At 32.2% G+C, this 21,923-nt stretch overlaps 1 protein-coding gene across 12 annotated transcripts in view; it reads left to right on the top strand.

Moving 5' to 3' along the window:
* GPHN (gephyrin) overlaps positions 1–21,923 on the top strand; it is a 620,043-nt gene that overhangs the window by 288,510 nt on the left and 309,610 nt on the right. For all 12 annotated transcript variants that reach the window (XM_077909682.1, XM_077909670.1, XM_077909673.1 and 9 more), the window contains exon 4: positions 16,916–17,008. In XM_077909682.1, coding sequence (XP_077765808.1) covers positions 16,916–17,008 — 93 coding nt within the window. The remainder of the gene's footprint in view (positions 1–16,915; positions 17,009–21,923) is intronic.

Consider the following 21,923-nt stretch of genomic DNA (forward strand, 5'->3'; position numbering starts at 1 on the left):
GTGTCCTCTGTTTGATACTTTCTTAAATTTTCTATAAAGTTTTCACTGTGTTCTTCCATTCTTCTCCTGAGAGTTCAGTGAGCACATTTATGACTATTATTTTGATTTATCAGATAATTCACCTCTATAACATTAAGGCCTTTTTTGAGGTATTATCCTGTTTTCACAATTGGAAAATGTTTCTCTGTCTCTTCATTTTGCTTAACTCTCTGTTTGCTTCTATGTATTGGGCAAAACAGCTACCTCCCCTCAATCTTGAAGGAGTTGTCTTAAAACTCCTTAGAATGTAGAATATGAATGTTTCATTCACCCTTGCACTTGTTTTTAGTTATCTGTTGAACCTTTGTGATTGTCTAAATAGGCTGATTTATTTTTGATAAGTCCTCGTTTTTGAAGGTCACTAAAGGCCTCTCATTGTTCCAAGAAGAAGAATCTTATTTACCACCTCTTTCAGGCTGAGTGGAAGCAAGACTCTCAGGCAGCAGCTTTATGGTCCATGGATTGCCTATTTTGGTAATTGTTACATTTGCACTTGAAAAAGTCTGTGCCTTCTGCAGGGTTGGATTTAGTGCTGTATATAAATAACTATGATAGAGACTTGTCTATTTCTCCTTTTAATTCTATCAAATTCTGCCTTATATTTTTATAGCTATGTTACTGGTTGTTTATAAAATATTTTTATATTTGCTTATTGAATTGATTATCTTATCAATACAAAATATTCTTCATCTAACATTTGTTGCCTTATCGTCTACTTGGTTTGATATAATATTGCTACAACCACTATACTTTGGTTGATGTTTGCATGACATTTCTTTTTTTATCATATGTTTTTGTCCTTTCTTGTTATTATACTTAAAATACAAATGTCTCATAAACATTTTTGAACCTTTTTTCTGAAACACTAGTTTTTCACATAGCATTTAGGCCATTTACATTTATCATAATTATTAATACAGTTTTTATTGTTTCTTATTTGGCTCATTAGTTTCTGTCTCCTCTCCTTTTTTTGTTTTCCTTTAGATTAATAGAGTGGCTTGTATTATTCTTTTTCCTTTTATCAATTTGTTATTTATATATAGTTTGAGTGTGGTTTGTTGTGGGAGTTTCTTGGATTTCTGGCTGGGTTTTTCTGGTGATTACAACATGCACCTGTTATGTTTTTTAATACTAATCATTCTCTTTTACCATTTCTCATAGTAATTGGAGGAGATTTTTAAACATTGTTTTTGACTATTGCTTCTTCCCATTCTGTCTTCTCTTTTTGGGTTTTGATTATACAGATACTAGACCTTTTGAACATATGTCTCACATAAATGGTTTGTCCTGTTCTGTTTGTTCATTCTTTCTACTTTCTCTACATCGGTTTGTAACTTTTTTTGTTTGTCTTTAATATTCTTGTATTCTACACCATTTTTCCTTTTGACCTGTGTTTACAGTCTTTAATCCTGATAAACCTACCATTTAGATCTGAGTTCCAGGTCATTGTAATTTTATGTGCTAATAATGTGTCCATGTAATTTTTTTATAGATTCTAATTTTCTGTTGAAATTTCCCATCATTTCATCTATTTTTTTAAACTTTCTTCTATTTTCTTGAATATATTAATTATGGTTTAAAGTTCTTGGCAGCATACTCCCTGTGCATCTGTTGTGGGATTTTTCATCTTGGTTTTTGTTTTGTTTTGTTTTGTTTTGTTTTGTCTTAATACTGAGTTGTTTTCTTGCATGCCAAATAATTATTATAAATTTATTTTATACATTAAGAAACCATATTGTTTATAGATGATTTATCACTCATCATAGAATGTTTCCCTTCCTAATGAGAGGCAGAAAGTATGAGAAACTGATCAGTTCACTCTGACAATCAGAAACTGATTTGGGTTAGAGCTGGGTTGAGAATAGTGGGTTTACATCCTTTTATCACTGAATGACAGTAGGAGATTTAGCTCTGATAGTCTTAGGTCCCAGCCTAGCTTTCTTGCCTGCAGCCTAACCAATATAAGCCTCAAAAACTGGCAAATATCTTGAAGGGGAAACTGGCATTGTTCTATGGTCAGGCTTACTTCCCTAGAGGGTCTTCGGTTTACTAAGAGAGTGCAAAGATTTTACTCTGTCTTTGGTAAGTTTGCTGTCTTGTTTTATAGCACTGCAGTCTCATTGTTTTAAGGAGAAAAAACAGCCATGTCTTTGAATGTATTAAGTATCTAATTTTTAAATGCCTCAAAGCTTTCTGGTTTATTTTTTTCCCAGTAGAGACTCTGAACATAGAAAAGCTGATAGTCAGCCCTTTGATCCAAATCAGCAAATACTCCCAGTAGGAATGGGTTGATGGGTAGATGGGAAAAACTAGAAATGTTAGTTTAACTCAGAAATGCTTTCCCATTTCTGTAATTTTACTTTGTAGTTCTCCTATGGCTTTAAAAGTACGATTTTTGTAATTATCTGATTTTGTTTACTTACTGTATGGTATTGACCTGCTGGACCTACTGCATCCTGCTCAAAATCAGAATTGCTTTATTACATTTGTTTAATTATTGCTAGGATATAGAAAAGCTATTTGTTTTGTGTATAAATCCTTTATTTTTGAAACAGTTTTTTTATACCTAGTAGTTTATCAGTTAATTAAGCTTTAGTAAAGTGAAATTATAAAGTAAAATCCTTTTGCCAGAATTCTGGTTTGTTCGTTTAATATTTATCTATCAGACACTGTTGTAAGTGCTTTAAAAAGGCTAACTTGTTTTAATTTTCAAAAAAATAATGAGGTGTAGATATTATTATTGTCCCTGTTCATAAGTGAGAAAAATGGGGCAGACAGAGTTTAAGTGAATTGCCCAAATCACACAGCTAGTGGTGGAACCATATTCATACTCAGAATCTGGATTCTTTTGTGTTCATGAGTTGTAGTAGAACACATAAAAAACTTTATTCACTAGTCTTTCTACATGAATACTGAAAACCCACTTAAGAACAGTTTACTTCAATATATTACTTTCTGGTACCCCATCTCTCTTTTTCTCTCCAAGTTTTTATTTAAATTCCAGTTTGTTAACATACAGTGTAGTATTCATTTTAAGGGTGGAATTTAGTGATTCAACACTTAAATACAGCATCTGGTGCTCATCACAATTTCCCTTCTCAATCCTAATCACCTATTTAACTCCTCCCCCCACCATCCTCCCTTCTGATAACCATCAGTTTGTTCTCTGTGGTTAAGAGTCTTTTTCTTAGTTTTCCTGTCTTTTCCTCCCCACTATATTCATCTGTTTTGTTTCTTAAATTCTACATATGAGTGAAATCATATGGTATTTGTCTCCAACTGACTTATTTCACTTAGCACAATAATCTCTAGCTCAAACCATGTTGTGTCAAATGGCTGGGTAATATTCTATCATGTATATATATATCTATATACACATATATGTGTATATATGCACATACATATATATATCTATATATATAGAGAGATACACACACACACATACACTCCACATGTTCTTTATCCATTTATCAGTAAGTGGACATTTGAGGTATTTCCATAATGTGGCTATTGTTAATGATGCTGCTATAAACATCAGGGTGTGTGTATTCCTTCATATTCGTATTTTTGTATCCTTTGGGTAAATACCTAATAGCGCAATTGCTGGATCATAGGGTAGTTCTATTTTTAATTTTTTGAGGAACATCCATACTGTTTTCCAGAGTGACTACACCAGTGTACATTCCCACCAGCAGATTAAGAGGGTTTCCCTCTCTCCACATCCTCGCTAACACCTATTATTTCCTGTGTTAATTTAGCCATTCTGACAGATGTGAACTGATACCTCAGTGTAGTTTTGATTTGTATTTCTCTGATGATGAGTGATGTCGAGCATCTTTTCATGTGTCTGTTGGCCATCTGTGATACTCTCTCTCTTAATTGGAATCCTGTTCCTAAATTTCCTTAAATCTCTCATTCACTCATTTATTTATTCAGTAATAATAATAATAATAATAATGTATTTAATATTTGTTCTCTCTGTATATTTAAACTCTTGGTAATGTCATCCAGTTTCATAGCTTTCATTTGTGTTCTTTTTCATAAATTAAACTTTATGTTGAAGTATATATTCTATATGAGCTACAAATTAAGAAAGGTATACAAATTATAGATATAAACTTGATAAATTATCATGGAGTATAGTTATTTTGTTAAAATACGTTTGGGGCTATTATGAATAATGCTGCAATATATGATCTTGAGCATGTCTTTTGGTGCATATATGTATACATAGACATTAGATATTTGCCTAACAGGGGATCCCTGGGTGGCTCAGTGGTTTGGTGCCTGCCTTTGGCCCAGGATGTGGTCCTGGAGTCCTGGGATCGAGTCCCACATCGGGCTCCCTGTATGAAGACTGCTTCTCCCTCCGCCTGTGTCTCTGCTTCTCTCTCTCTCTCTCTCTCTCTCTCTCTCGTCTCTCATGAATAAATAAATAAAATCTTTAAAAAAAAAAGATATTTGCCTAACAGGCTAGATATGACCTAGAAATATTCATTTATAGAGTATGGAGATGAATAATTTTATTAGATTCTGCAGTTTTCCCAGGTAGATATATATATTTATAGTCTCATCATCATTTTATAAGAACTCCAGTTTGCTTCATATTCTCACTAACATTAGTACTCTCAGTCTTTTTTCATTTTAATCATTTCAAATTAGCGATATTCAAGTTTGTTTTTAATCTCTGTTTTCCCAATGACTAATAATATTGAGCATCTTTTTACAGATGTATTGGCCATTTGAATATCCTCTTTGTGAAGTGACTGTACCTGTTTCTTACTTTTAAAAGATGAGGTTATCTATATTTTTCTTATCTATTAATAGATATTCTTTAAATATTATGGATATGCATCCTTTGTTTAATATATGTATCATCATTTATTCTCCCATTCTGTTGCTTCCCTGTTTCCTTTCTTAAAAGTGTTTTTGATGAATAGAAATAACTTAATTTTAATGTAGGTCAGCTTGTCAATCTTTAAGTATAGTTAGTGAATAAGTATTTGTTAATTAAATGAATGACCCCCAATTAAAAAAATGTTAATTGTCTAGTAAAGGAGACAATTTTGTTATAAAGTGTAATTTCTATATTAAATATATGTACAGCTTTTTAAGAGTACAGAGAAGACCGTGACTAAATCTAGCTAGAGGGTCAAGGAATTCTTCACGGAGAATGTGATGGAAAGGACTGCTAAAGAAAAAAAAAAAGTGAAAAATGACACTAAAGATTAAAAAACAATGTTTTTGGAAAGTGGAAGTTGGCTTAAGTCGAAGGATTATTAATAATTTTAGGGGATGAGGCTGGAAATTTAGGTTGGAGTCACATTGTAAATGATTTGAATATCTTAGGGAAGGAAGCTTGTAAAAATTTTGAAGCAAAGACATTTCCAGATTTATTTCAGAGGATTTATTTATTGTCCTTGTCAAAATGAGTTTGAAGGAGGTATAGAGGCAGAGGCAGTACACTTAGGATAACGTATACCAATCTGGATGAACAATGATAAAGACAAGGTTCATGTCAGTGGCAACAGTAATGGAAAGTATGGAAGATATATCACAATGATTAATAAAACAGGCCCTGCATCTTAATTGGAATGTGACCTTGTATGTATTTTAACAATTCTCTTTTGTTAAAAATACAGATAACAAAAGCTTACATTTGTTGAATTACAAGATCTACCTACTGTTGTTGTGAGAAGTAAATATAAAATAATAATATGCACAGTACCTAGTACATAGTAAACACACAGTGACAGCTATGTGGTATAATCCAAGTAGACTTGAGTAATGAGGAATAGTAATGGAGATTAATTCAGGTTTTTAGCTTAGACAACCTCATGGAAGATAATGCCAATCTCTGAGCTAAGAAATTCAAAAGAAGAATCCTATTTGTGGGGAATGTGATCTTTAAAGCATCTGAAAATTTATTCATTCTCCTAACCAAATAATTTATTTCTTTCACCAACTATCCTTTCTAGAACCTACTTTACAATTAAAGATTTTTTTTTTAATTTATTCATTCATGAGAGACAGAAAGAGAAGGAGAGAGAGAGAGGCAGAGACACAGGCAGAAGGAGAAGCAGGCTACATGCAGGCAGCCCGACGTGGGACTCGATCCCGGGACCCCAAGATCACGCCTTGGGACCAAAGGCAGGCACTAAACTGCTGAACCATACAATTATAAAAGAGATGATACACTTAACCAGATTTCTTTCACATAACCACTCATTTTGTTTTCATATTGCATATCCTACAAAAGTGCGTAGAATGGCTTGAAATGCCAAACTCATAGAAGTGGTATTAAATTTTATTGATAAATAATAAGTGTTAATATAGCTCAAATAGCTCCTATCAGAAGCTCCTATCTGTTATCATAATAGCAATTATAAACTCTAGATTAAACAAAAACAACCATCTGAAAGCACTGGATAGTAATCAAAAGCAAGAAAAGTCTATCATTTAGAAGATGACCCTCGTTGAATATCCCATTTTTATAACTTTTAACCTGAGAGTAGATCCCAGTCTGGCCTACCTGGCAGCTAAAACCTTAAAAGCTTACTGGCTAGAACAGAGTTTGGGGCAACCACAGTTGCTAAAAAGTGAGGGGACAGAAATCTTGAAAAGGAGAGGACCAAAGAGAGAAGCCTCAAATTCCATAAATAAGCCTGTGTCTGGCTGACCTCTAAAGCAAGGATGTGCTGGGTAAACTATAAGCACCACAATTAGGACTAAAGGAATTTAATTGAATTTTGAATTGCCATCCACTGCAGAACAGACAGTTTACAATTGGTCTACCCAAGTCATCTAATTACTAAAATAGAAACAAAGCAACATTCTTCAAAGCAATGTAACAAAACTTAGTATCTCTTCAGCATATCATTCACCATGCCTAGAATACAGTCTAGAATTATTTAACATATTAAGAAACAAGAAAATATGACCCGTTCTCAAGGAAAAAGAAAATCAGTTGTCACTAACCCAAAGATGACCCATTTGAATTAACAAAGATTTTTTTTAATTAACAAAGACTTTTTTTTAAAAGATCTTATTTATTTATTCATGACAGACAGAGAGAGAGGCAGAGGGAGAAACAGGCTCCACGCAAAGAGCCCAATGTGGGACTCCATCCTAGGACTCCGGGATCACGCCCTGAGCCAAAGGCTGACGCTCAACCGCTGAGCTACCCAGGGTTCCCTAACAAAGACTTTTAAAGCAATTCTATAACCAAGCTCAAGGAGTAAAGGAAAATATGCTTGTAATGAATGAAGAGATATGAAATCTCAGCAGAAAATAATAGAAAATATTAAAAAGCCAAAGAAAATTGTGGAACTGAAAAATAAATTGCTGAAAAGTGTTTTGAAAGTATCTTTTTATCTTTATCTCAGGGTTCCACATGGGCCAGTTTAAGATTAATGGTAATGCTACCCTGTAATAAGTATATAGTTATTAAATAAAACTTTAAAGCATGTTGGATTAGCTTTCAGACCAGTAAGATTTGTGGCTAGTTATTTCTGTTTAAAGGTTTTGGTATTTTTTAATGGAACTGTGCTGTAGGAATTATAAGTAGAATAAGGGGAAAATTGGAAAATATTTACAATTCTTATTTAAAAAGATAATCTTCAAGTGTAAGATAGCATCCACACTAACAATAATGTATTGTTTTACCTTGGCAGATTTTTTTATGAAAGATTATCTTTTGATGTAGAATTAATAATGGGCAGCAGAATAGCTAGTTTTGGAACTCAAAGCTGCCATCCCTCTACCTAAACACTATAAAACAAGCAGAAATTGTTAAAATCAATTTTTTCAGCACTTTATTTCAGAAAACAAAATTTTATAAGAACCAAGCAAACACTGAATTAAGAACATTTAGCTGGTTGGGGTGATAAAAAGGTTTTGAAAATAGTGGTGATGGATGTACTATATTGTGAATGTAATGTCACTTAAAAACAGTTAAGGTGGTAAGTTTTGTCATATAAATTTTTTTACCACAAAAAATTTTTAAAATAAAAAGAATAATATACAGGATCCCTGGGTGGCGCACTGGTTTAGCGCCTGCCTTTGGCCCAGGGCGCGATCCTGGAGACCCGGGATTGAATCCCACATCGGGCTCCCGGTGCATGGAGCCTGCTTCTCCCTCTGCCTGTGTCTCTGCCTCTCTCTCTCTCTCTCTGTGTGACTATCATAAGTAAAAAAAAAAAAAAAAAAAAAAAAAAAAATTTAAAAAAAAATTTTAAAAAAAGAATAACATACTAATAAATGCTGCAACATGTGTGAATTGAAACGTGTGAAATGAAAACATTATGCTAAGTAAAAGAAACCAGCCACAAAAACCACATATTGTGGGAATTCAGTTTTGAATATGTGTAGAATAGGCAAATCCATAGAGCAGAAAGTAAATTTGTGGTTACCTGAACCTTCTCAGTCAGAGAAGGAATGACTGCTAATATTTACCATGTTTCTTTTTGGAGTGTTGAAATGTTCCAAAATTGGATTGTAGTGATGGTTACACAACCCTATGAATGTACTAAAGACCATTGAACTGTATACTGTTAATGGATGCCTTTATGATATATGGAATATATCCCAAAATACTTATTTTAAAAAAATTATGGTCTCATACAAATATGCAAAGTTGTATTTTTTTGTTTTAAGTAAGCCTAATTCATGGGATGAGCTAAATATGAGAAAATGGAAAAGGCTGAAGAATTGTTAAGCAATAATTTAATACAGGTCTTAAATGTGTATAATTAGTTCTATAATTTATGGTCTTAATATATTTGGGGCAGATCAGGATATACTGGTGTCAGAAAACAAGAAGATAGCCAAGAAATACTAGTACATATTTACCTTTACACTGTTTATTAGGAGATACGTCAATACTGCCTGAATGTGTATGCTTATATCATATGGCCTGCTAGAGCAGTTATACCTAATTTTTTGGAGGTTATAGATATTTTTATTCCTGTCCCTCAGGCAAATCATCATACATATTTACTTTTAGATATGATTTTATAAAAAACACAAGCCATGGACCATGATAAGAACATAGACCCTTGGTCTAAGGAAATAGCCTGAATTGGATAAAAGAATGAGTTTTTGAGTGAGGACATTAATATAAAATAGGCACCGCAAGAGAAACAAGAAAATAGCACTCTGGAACTATGGTTAAAAATGGGTAAACAGCTGAGAATCCAGAGACCAGCGTTTTATTAATGCTATCTGCCACTACTGATTGAACAAATCTCTGTCTATAGAACAAAATTTGTTGATAAAGCAGATGAATAGAGGATAATGAGTGGTTAGAGTACCGATAGTGATAGTAAAAATGTAATCATATTGTGATAAACATCTGTGTCAACCTTCTTAGTATCCCAACTGTTCATTCTAATATATTTTCCATTATCTTATAGAGAGGCATGAGAAGTATACTCTTGGGGCAGCCAGGGGTGTTGGGAAGCATAGAACAAATATAATTTTAAAACCCTGTAATCATTTTAATTAATCATGAAAAAGATTAACTTCCAAAGTTATGATTCCTTAAAGCAAGAGTTCATATTGTTTTCCATTGAGATTTGAGAATCTTAAGGCAAAAGTTCAAAGAAGACTTCACCATCATTTTTTCTCTTTGATCTTTTTTTTTTTTTTTTTTTTTTTAAGATTTTATTTGTTTAGTTGAGTGAGAGAGAGACTATAAGCAGGGAGAGAGAGGGGCTGGAGGAAAGGAAGAGAGAAGTAGACTCCCTGCTGGGCAGGGAGCCCAGAACCCTAGGATCAGTACCTGAGCTAAAAGCAGACACTTAACTCACAGAGCCCCCCAGGCATCTCTTCTCTTAGATCTTGTAATATCTTTAATATCTCAACAAATCAACACATAGTGTATTAGGAGTTATTTTAATACATGCTTGGAAGCAATGTATTTTAATAATTTTCCTATTGGCTAAATTGATCATGGAAATCAGAAAATGCGTACCAAACTTCTTGATCATAAGTTGGTCATTATCAGGCTGGTCACATATGTTTCTATTTAGTGCAATGTCTCTGTAAATTAAAATTAATATTCTTACGGTTATCTCATGGGATAAACAAATTTGTCTTTACCCTACTGGCTTTTTTAGTAGTGAGCCACAATATAACAAACCTACATTTTGAAACACAAGGAATCCACATTTTATCTATAGTAGAAAAGGAATGATGTTGCAGGTAACACACACACACACACACACACACACACACACACACACATAGTTGAGCAAAACCTGAAGACCATAGCAGCGTATTCTACATAAGAATGTTATTTCTCAGTTGCATTTAACAACTTTGAATTCTAAATTTAGTATACTAAAGAGGTAAATGATTCCCTCTCTTCCTGTGTTAAAAATTCTCTTGAGTTTTGATTCAAATACATCAAATACTCGATACTGCCCTACTCTCAAACTGTTGGTGTTAAATCTCTCTTTTCTTGTGTTTTGATACAGAGTAAACTAACCCTAAAATTCTAAGAGGAATTTTGTTGAGAGGGCTCTTTGTTTTCCATATTTTACCCATTCTCTTCTCCTAGGTAGCAAATACTTGCCTGATTGGAAAAAAGCCTAATACTGCATGTCTTACATTGGGTAGATTCTCGAGGATTCCTGTTAGAGTCATTTTGGAAAATGTGCTTGATTTACTATTATATGGTTTTAATGACTTATTCTAAAGTCCTCTTCAGAGGTCCAGTAAATCTTAGAACAAGCTTTATGTCAGTAGAATCATCACCATCTATTCAGATCATCTATTACATTAAGATCACTGAAGAACACCAATATGCATTAAATTTGGCTCTTAAGTTCAAAGAAGGCCTTACGGAAGATAGAATTAAAAGGTCAAAGGAATATCTCTTAGACCCATGTAGCTCTATAAATCACATGATTATTCTGTTTTGCTGTTTATCTTCCCTTTAAAAATGACATTTCAGTTTTTGGCCTTTCAGAGTTAGTGATAAAAAGATTACCATGAATCCTGACTCTACTTAGATCTTCTAAGGTGATTAAGTTTTTGGAGAAGCTTCACACTTAGACAATGTAACCCTGACATAAATAAAGGTAAAAAAATAATAATAATAATAACAAAAACCATTTATTTAGCACTTACTATGTGCTGAGTACTCTTCCAAGTACTTAACTTGCATCAGTGAGATTACATCAATAGGAGCAAATCCTTGGTATTCTGTGAAGGAATGGGGTTTACTGACTCCTCACAATCTGGTTTCCCCATATTATTGTGATGAGTGCAGAATGTGGACCCAGGTCACCTTCATTCAGAACAATACACTAGAGATACCCAAGCACAAATTAATTTGGGGGGGTGTGGTAAGTAGGCATATGATGTAGTTGCATCTACTTATTTCTGTTTATTTCAGCTGTGAGAAATATATATTGTTATTGTTATAACAATATTGTTATATATTGTTATATATATTATTATTTAGAGAAACTGAGAAAATTGTTATTCCCAAAAAGAATTTATAAAGTACTACTATCATAAATAATAGTAATCTATTCAGAACCATTTGACACAATCATTTGAGTATCTCTGCATTGATTAAGGTAAACAATAAATAGAATTAATCATTCACATTCTTTAAAATATCTTTATAAGCAATCCATACACTGTTTGAATATTATAGTACCTGATATTTAAATGAATAGAATTAAATTGAAATTGATCTAAAGATTAATCATCAGACCACTTGAGTAAAAGAAGAGCCCTCACTTCCTCCCTCAGAAGACAAAAGGTACAATTAGACTGAAATGGAACTCTGGGTTGACATTTATGGTGGGAGTGTGAGAATAACAAATGATAACTTGAAATGCAACTAAATCTGTTTGGGGATCCTCCCTGGGCAGGAAGTATCCTAAAAATTGTATAAACACATATATTTTAAGAATATATATTATAAATGCATATGATGTTTATATACATGCAAATGGAAATATGAATGTATGAAAACAATGCATGGATACTCCTTGGATAAAGACACCTACTTACCTTGTGTCTCTACAACCCCCAAATATCCTAGGAACCCTGTACTTCTCATTTAAGTAATCACTTGCTGTATGCTTTAGCAGAGGATAACTGTTGTTTGTATTTGTTTTTTGAAGGACTTGGTGAAAGCTTCAGCTACATTAACAAATATTTAGGAAATGTATTGATACTTTCTCCAGTGAAGAAAACTAGGTTTTTTGGGAAGGCTTTAAAGAAAAGTATTTTTAGAATGCTAATTTTAAAGTGATTTGGAGTACATTGTCAAAGCCAAAAAGGACCAGAGAGGGAGATTTCTAGTTCAGATAGCACGAATAAAGATGAGGTAATGAATAAGGAATGGGAGAATCTGCCTAGAAAAATAAATGAGAAGTTAATTCAGTAGACAACTTTGGGGGGAAAGACATGAAAGAAGATCTGGGAAAACTTTTGTAAACTATCAAAACATGCTTAAGTTAAGATACTTAGATATTTAAAATTGCTTGCATTATGGTATTTTGTTAGTGGAAATTATTTGTGTCATTTATAAAAACTAATAACCACACACTTAAAAAACTAGGAAACGAGGAGCGCCTGGGTGGCTCAGTGGTTGAGTGTCTGCCTTCTGCTTGGGGCATGATCCTAGGGTCCTAGGATTGAGTCCCACATGGGGCTCCCCATGCTTCTCCCTCTGCCTATGCCTTTGCCTCTCTCTCTGTGTCTCTCATGAAGAAATGATAAAAGCTTTTAAAAAAAAACCCAAACCTAGGAAACAAGATACTTATCCATTTAAAAATGTTCCCTTTGAAGAGTGTTACTGGATTTTGAACTCATTTGTTAAAAATATTTTTGAAATAGCATCTTCCAATTATTTTTATATTTTTCATTAAAGTGTAATTGACACAATGTTACATTAGTTTCAGGTGTACAACATAGTGATTCAACAACTCTTTACCTTCTGCTATGCTCACAAGTGTAGCCATCATCTGTCAGCATACAATGCCTTTATAATACTGTTGACCATATTCCCTATGCTGTACCTTTTATCCCCATGACTTATTCATTTCATAACTAAAAACCTATATTCCCCCACTCCCCTTTACCCATTTTGTCCATCTTCCTACCCCACCACTGATTATTTTATAAGAACAACTAATTAGTATCATGAAAGATGGAAGTTTACTAACCTCATTTCAAAAAGTCATTTGCATATTTCATGGATGAGATTGAAAAATGAATGTTATGTGATTTTGTAAGTGTGCCTAAGTACTTCTTTCATTTCAGTGTGTTTTTTTAAACTATCTTTTACTTTGTAATTATTGTATCACAAAATATCAAACTAAGGTTTTCTAAGATGCATACTCAGTCATATTGTGTATATAAAATATTAAGGAGAAAAATACTTTTCCCAATTACTAAAACAAAATAAAAGCTATTTTAAGTATTATATTGTCTTTATCTCATCTTTTAAAATTTCTTTTTGTGTAACATGCTGTATGTTTTTTAGCATAACATTCAGAATCTGCTTTACTGATAGAAATGTCTGATAACATTCAGAAATTGTTTTACTGATACAGATGTGTAATCAGAAATATGGAGATCACTCTTATAGATAAAGAGACATATAAACAAGTAAATTTCAGTAAAATATGAAAAATGCTGTCTTTTCAGGAATGATGAGTAATACACACAGGGAACAAACAAATTGCCTGGAAGAGTCAGAGAATACTTTACCAAGCTATCCTAATGCTGTGTCTCATTAAGTAGATATAGGAATTTGTTAGGTTGTTATATCAGACTATTTAATAAACCAAAGAAAAATGTGATATTTCTCAATGATTATATATTGGTGAAGTCTGCTTAATTCAGTGATTCATATTTACATCAATAAATGTAGAAAAAAGAAAAAATCTATTGTAATAGATGAGTATGAAACTAAATAGATGTATAGAATGATGGCTTATCTAAACTTATTTCCTTTTAGTTCTATTACTGTCCCATTTTTCTCTTTATTTGGATCTTTAGTCTTGGGCCAGAGAAAAATATTGCTAAAAATCTCTTTAGTGATAGTTTTCATTCTGGTCAGTGTGAAAAATGTCATATATTCATAAATAATATATATGTAAAACAGTTTTCTGAAGGTGGTCATGCCTCTTAAATAACATTAATGATATATTAAGGTACCATATTAATTTGTTCATACTTCTGAGCTCATTGACATTAAGGGCATTTGTCATACATTTTTTTTTTCATACCTGCATTTTCCTGGCACACACTAGGCATTGATTGGTATGTTTCTTTTTATTTTTTTTAATCTAAATTCAATTAATTAACATTGTATATTATATATTACACAATAATTAACATTATTGTATATTATATATTGTGTATAATTATGGTATATTAGTTTCAGAGGTAGAGTTCATGGATCCATCATTCTTATATATTACTCAGTGCTCATTACATCATGTGACCTTCTTAATGTCCATCCAGTTACCTATCCCCCCAACTCCCCTCCAGCAACACTCAGCTTGTTTCCTATAATTAAGAGTCTCCTATGGTTTGTCTCCTTCTTTGATTTCATCTTGTTTTATCTTTCCTTCCTTCCCCTATGTTTTGTTTCTTAAATTTCACACATGAATGGAATCATTGTCTTTTTCTGACTTATTTCACTTAGCATGGTACCCTCTAGTTCCATCTAAGTTGTTGCAAATGGCAAGATTTCATTCCTTTTGATGACTGAGTAATACTCCATTTTTATTCCATCTGGGCTTTTTTCATATATCAGCAGTTGTATATGGATGTTGTTGCAGTGGACATTGCTGCTATAAACACTGGGATGCTGGTGCCCCTTCAGATCACTACAGTTGTATCTTTGGGGTAAATATCTAGTCGTGCAATTTCTGGGTCATAGGATAGCTTTTTTTTTTCAACTTTTTGAGGAAGCTCTGCACTGTTTTAGGCATTGATATGTTCCTTAAACTGAATTACTAAAATTTAAATTTGATTAAACCCAATTCACACCAAGTTTACTTTTGAAGCTATTTTGAAGATTATTGTGAAGGATGTGTAGACTTATGACTAATAAAATACAATAAAATATAAATTGAAAATAGCCTGAAAAAGAGGAGGATGCAAAGATGCTAACTAGCAAAGTAGTTGTATTTGTACTGTATTGTTGCATTAAAACCACCATAGACTTAGTGTCTTAAAACAATGATTGGGGTGCCTGGGTGGCTCAGTGGTTGAACATCTGCCTTTGGCTCAGGTCATAATCCTGGGTCTGAGTATCAAATCCCAAATGGGGCTCCCTGTGGGGAGCCTGCTTCTCCCTCTGCCTGTGTCCCTGTCTCACTCTGTGTGTCTCTTTGTGAATAAATAAAATCTTTAAAAAAACAATGATTTATTATTTTTCACAAATCTGTGGGTTTGCTGGGCTTAGCTGGGTGTATTTTCTTTTGGTTTTACATGGTGTCATTACTGTGGCTGAAATAATTTGTCAACTCAGTGAGGCTGGAAAATCTAAAATGGCATTCAGATGTCTGGGACCTTGGTGTTCTCTGTTCTGCTAAGCTTTCTCCCCACATGTTCTCTCTTCATTCTGTTATTTAGACAGGACTACTTTTCATAGTGATAGAAGTTTACCAAAAGGGTGAAGGTAGAAGATGTGAGGCCTTTTGAGAACTCATACACCATGATTTCTGCCTTCATCAGAGTCACAAGTCTGGCCCAGATGCATGGTTGGCGAAAATAGACTCCACCTTTTGACAGGAGGATTTATAAAGAATATGTGGCTATATTTAACCTGCTACAGTAGAATATGCATAGTTATTCAGTATAAAATTTGTTTCTGAGCTGGCTGAAAATGAGACATTAAGATTATCAAAACAAAGAACAAATACCAGAAAACTCAACTTGTAAAATCCCTTTATTTTTAATTACATGCAGATTTTAAAGAATTTGAAAAATGTGAAAGAAAACAAAAAGGAATTAAATTAAAGTGTACTACATAATAATCCAAAAATAACCATTATAAGTTATAAAACATTTCATCCTTCTATGCGTATGTTATAGATAAAAGAATGGATGGATGCTTAAGTGAGTGAAAGAAATAGCTATACAAAACCAAGGTGATACTCTCAAGCTAATACAGAAGCATTTTATTTCATTTAAATCGAAAAAAAAGAAAGTGAATGTCAGCACGTTATATGTGCTAAACAAAGATCTCTCTGAAGTTTAAAAATAAGGAAAATTATTAATGAGTTACAGTCATATTTTTTACTATCTTTTTAAATCTTAGAGTTGGTCAAACCTCTGCTCTGAAGGATGAGGATATTAGCACTACTATGTAACTTATCCTCTTAATACCTTCAAATGTCTGGTTATTATGTAATTATAAAAACAAAACCCTAATTGAACCATATCCATTACAGAGATGTAGAAAGAAAAAGTTAGCTCAGACTGTATCAGATCGGGACAGACTTAAACAGAGAAAAATAGAGAAATTAAAAAGCCAGAGACAATTTATAATCTTTGTTGAAATGCTCTGCTTTTCCCTCTGAGTTTTTATTAAATATCCAATATTGGACTCTTTTATAAGCTCTTAACTTATGATATTTCCTGCATTTCATTTATTTTTCAGAATTTGATGCTCTCTTCCTCATTTTCTATACTGCATAAAATAAATAACCCAAACTGCAGTGTGTTTTGATCAATAACAAATCTGTTCCATAAATTGTACTTCAAAATTTTCTTTTTTATTGCTGAAATGAATCTTCATTTCCTCACTGTATATGAGGTTTTTGGGTATGTGGATGTATTGAACAGGCAGGTAAGTTCTTCTGCATGTGACAATATCATTGTTTTCTTTCAGGAAACCCTGATAGATTGGTGTGATGAGAAGGAACTTAATTTGATATTAACAACTGGAGGAACAGGGTTTGCACCACGAGATGTCACTCCAGAGGTGAGATAGTTATATGCCTTTCTCATATTCAAGAAGTAGGCTATTCATATTATTTTTAATATTTTTTACTGTATTTTATATTATTTTTACAATTTTGCTAGGCAGGACAAAAGACTTGTGGTTCTAAGAATGTAAAAACTTTGCTGTGGAAGAGCTGTTATATAAAAAATGTTCTTGACTTCTTTTCTTTGGACTTACACAAATATATAAAATGAGGAAGATTGAACTGATCCAGAAGGTAATTTTGCATTTGTTCAGTGGTCTGTGATAGATGCTGAACTCAGGCATATTGCCAAAGGAGGTGATAGCAGATGGCATCTGGTCTGATGTACTTTGTTAATGTAATTCAAAATGTTTCTGAAAAAAAAAAAAAATGTTTCTGATTTCAGTGTTTTTGAAGAGAAAGGGTTACATAGTCCATAATTCTAATGTGAATTTTAATGTGGAATTTAACAAGCCAAAACATCAGAATCAATATCTGGGCTTAAGCCACCAAGAATCACCTAATCCTTTGCATAAGGAGAAAAATTAGGAAGAGAATGAAGAGTAGGCACTGATCAGTGCTACAGGTTAAAGAGTCTTTTTTTTTTTTTTTTTTTGAAGAAAGCCATAAACCTCAGAGTCCTATGTAAACTTATATTTACCACTTGTGATATTGTTTCCTTTACCTCCCAAAAAAAGTGTTTGCTGGCTAAATTTCAACTTAATGTTAAATACGCCCTTCTATTTTCAAACCAGTACATAATTCTATCTACTGTTTAATTAACATAAAACATTTCTGCTCTGTATTTGTTAAATATTTATTGTCCTTCTTACTCTATCATAGTAGTCTTCAAACTTTAGCTGCACCACAAACTGAGGACTTGTTAAAACAGATTGTTGGACCCCACCCACAGAGTTTCTGATTAAGTAAATCTGCAGTGGGTCCTAAGAATTTGTATGTCAAACAAGGCCCCAGGTGATGCAGATCTTGCTGGCCTATAGTCCATACTTTGAAACTTTGAAAACCACCACAGTTCTAGTATATGAAAATGGGAAGTTTTTTTAATAAATTGTAAAATGTTTTCTGGTCTTCTATGTAAAGATTGTGACAGAATTTTTTTGGATGTTCTCGTAATTAGATTTATAAATAAAGTGGTTTGCTTTTAAAAGAATCGGAATAGAGTTGTATTGGGAAAGTGTTAACTTCAACTGCTTAAAAATGAAGTCATTCTTACATAATTAGCTTCTGGATCTTAAGGAGAAACGGTCCTTTGGCTTATTTTTAAATTCTTTTAGACTGTGAGACTAATTATTAAAAGTACAATTGGAGGGAAACTATCTCCTGTAGAGGTGTGTTTGTGTTTTGTTTGTAAGAAAATTGCTTATATACATGAAGACATTGATTTTTGGAGTTTGGTCGTTGTGTTAAGCATTTGAAGTAAATGACCTTGCTTTATATGTCCCTATTTTTTCTGTGATGGTTTAATATTATCATGTTATTTATTTTCATACCAGAATTTAAGTTAGTATGGAATTCATTTATAGCCAGATAACATAATTTTTAATTGGGGGGAATAATTAGCACACCAAGTTAAGTATTTTTGCATTCTGTAATGTGTCAAGTTAATACCAAGATGCTAGAATCAAAATTTAAACCTTTGAATTTTGGCTCTGCTACTTATTAACAAGATGACCACAGACTAATGATTGAACGCCTTTGTGCCTCAGTTTCCTATGAAATGAGGTAAACAAAAGGACCTGTTGATAATGGTAGCTGTGGGATTCAATGAGAACTATTTCTGACATTTTAGTAAGTGCTGTATGCAAGAGTTAACTTAAAAAGGGTTACAAATTGTTTTTATTAGTTGCTAAATAAATACTAAGTGAACACATTTGGTAATATTTTTTTTTTTGTATGTAACTTCCAAACGGACAAAAAGAGTCTTATACTAGATTTAAAGTATATCCATGAAATCCTTGCAATCTTGTTATTTTTAAATTTTGATGTAGTAAGTTTCATACTTTATCTTTCTCATCTTCATGTAAGTTAGAGGTCTTAAATTTCTACCATGCTAATATCTATTTATCACATCTACTTTTTTTAGTACCATTAGTTGATAAGAGTCTCTTTCCCTGACCTTGTATGTTTCATTATATCAGAAATTAAGCCTTTTATTCTTAAATGAAGTCTTTCAGTTACCTTAAAATCTTAGAGGTGCTCTTAAATTCTTACATTTAAATATGCCTATAGCATTTACCTGGGTAGAGTTGTACTTGGGTATTTTCTTTAAATGAGTTAAAAATATACATAAATAGGTCTTTTTAAATATCTTCTCCTTTTTTGAGAATGAGGAGACTTATCGATTATAAATATCTTGATTTTTAATTGGTTTGCTTTACTTCGTATCTTATATATAAATACATATGGTATGATTATCTACAGCAAAAGTCCATAGGACTGTTAAGCCTTTGAAAAATAAACAACGTAAAAGCAATATAAGGCCAACCAAAAATAGTTCTACTGATTTCCTATATTCTACACACTTAAATACTTATCATTCTTCTAATATCCAAAATACAACACTGAATGTCTGCTAGGAATCCAGAAATATAATTTAGGTTATGTTATAATACAGCTATTTGTCTTTAACTGTTTGTCTTAGATAGTTGTACCGAAAAAGAGGAGAAAGTATTTCTAGACTACATTTAACTATGCATATAACTTAGAGTTGCAAAAATTTTTAAATAGTCAAGTTACAGAAAATACAAATACTAATTATTAAGGTAAAATAATAATAAACTTCTCCATAAAGGTACTAATATTTTACAGTCAGTAATCGACAATAATTAGTCTAACCTACAAACACGAAAGGATAATTATTTGTGGAATGTGTGTTGTTAGAAAAGGAGGAAATGATAAATTGAATGGAATAAAGCAGTCTAAACTTAGAGTCAGTGGGTATGAACCCTAGAGAAAGTGAAAAGTTTAATAAACTTAGGTTTCTTCCCAGGTCCATTAAAAAGAACAATGGAATAGCAAATTCAGTAAAGTATATCCTGTTTCCTTCTTTCTTTTTAATAGAAATTAGGCAATCAGAATCAATTTTCCTAAATTATGAAATTGTTTCTGTTTTGGAGTCTTAGAATATGGCTCATCTGATATTTGCATGCCTGCTGGCCTGTTCCTTGCCTCAAAATATGAAAGACCATCAAGGTTTACATATAATAGCATAATAATCCACTTCCTTCAACTTTTTAGAGTTTTATTTTTATGTAAAAAGCTTCATTTTTTTAACAGAATTTTTTTACAGAGTTCCTGGCTGGCTCAGAGGAGCTTTTCTTTGACTCTTGATCTGGGGGTCGCACGTTCAAGCCCCACGTTGGGCATAGAGTTTACTTAAAATAAATAGTTTTTAAAAGAGTAGATTTTATTTTCTCTGATCTGACAAAGGTTAAATAATCTGTTGGCATTGATGAAATGCTAGTAATTATAAAATTCTATAGAACATAAGAATGAATTCATTGCTATACAAAGTATTATTTCTTCATGTCTTATTATCAGTTAAAGACAATATACATCCAAAATAGGTATTGTTACATAAAGAATCTTATTATTCCTAAAAAGTAATAGTAAATTAGGAACATATAAGTGACGTGAAGTAAAAACTCTTCAGATGTAAATTCTAGAAGAAACTAAAAGATCAAGAAGCATTAAAAAATGTATATATAATTACAAAGAAATGTTTTATAATACATTATGGTAAATTTGAAAACATCAAACTCTTTGATATTTATAAGGTAAAAATAATTTTTAGCACTTTTAGATTACTAGACTATACCAGAATAAAGGGTTATATACTAATATTTTATTTTTATCATAAATTAAATAGAAGCCCAACATTGTCAGGTATTTGTCAGACACCTTGAGCTTCATTGAATGAGTGCTAAAATATATGTACTCCTTTAATCCTTAATATGTATTCCATGACATGCTGGGTACTGGAGTTAAAAAATTAATAAGGCACAGTCCCTATCTCAAGAAATTATTAATCTGTTATAGGAGTCGGCAAACAACGCCAATTAGCCAGATCCACCCTGTCTTTTTGGTAGTGGTGTGGTGTGTCTTGTGAGCTAAGAATGGATTTGTATTTTTTTAATGGATGAAAAAAATTAAAAATAATATTTGCGGCACATAAAATTATTTGAAGTTTAAATTACAGTGTCCATAAATGAAGTTTTATTGGAACACAGCTACAGTCATTCATTTATGTATTACCTGTGGCTACAAGAATAGTTAGATAGACGAACCCAAAATTGTATAGCCTGCAAAGCCTAAAGTGTTTACCATCTGACCTTTCGCAGAAAAAGTTTGTTGACTGACAATGTCGTTACTCACATTTTTATTGAATTTTTAAAAATTTATTTTTACCCTTTTTTCTTTAGTAATCTGAAATGACGTTGGATTTCATTTCTTAAAAGCTCAATTTTAGAAGGAGCAGAGAGAAAACATTTTTCTGCCATAATGAAGTGTACTGCCATGTTATCTCAATAAGCTTATAGCATAAAAAAGTAAAAGATCCTTCATTTTAAATAATGTGTAAAATTTTGAACTTTCAAAATTGATCAAACTAATTGATTTGTTATCAAAATGTCACTCTTAAAAATTTTTTAAACAATTTTTCTTAGCAATACCTTCTAACAAAAGTATCCTGATATAATTGGTCATGACAAAATAATCAAGCAAAAGGAGGAATAGCAAAAATTTAGGAAACTATAAATTTTGATAGAAGGATTATTTATTTAAAAGGATTCTTATGAAAAAAAAAATAAAAAAATAAAAGGATTCTTATGGTTCATTATGGAAGTGAAGAGACATCTAACAAAATGATCATTGCTGAAAGGGATAGAATACTCAAAATTTGTTACAAAGGAT

The sequence above is a fragment of the Canis aureus genome, chromosome 9 (assembly GCF_053574225.1).
Source record: "Canis aureus isolate CA01 chromosome 9, VMU_Caureus_v.1.0, whole genome shotgun sequence".
NCBI lineage: Eukaryota > Metazoa > Chordata > Mammalia > Carnivora > Canidae > Canis > Canis aureus.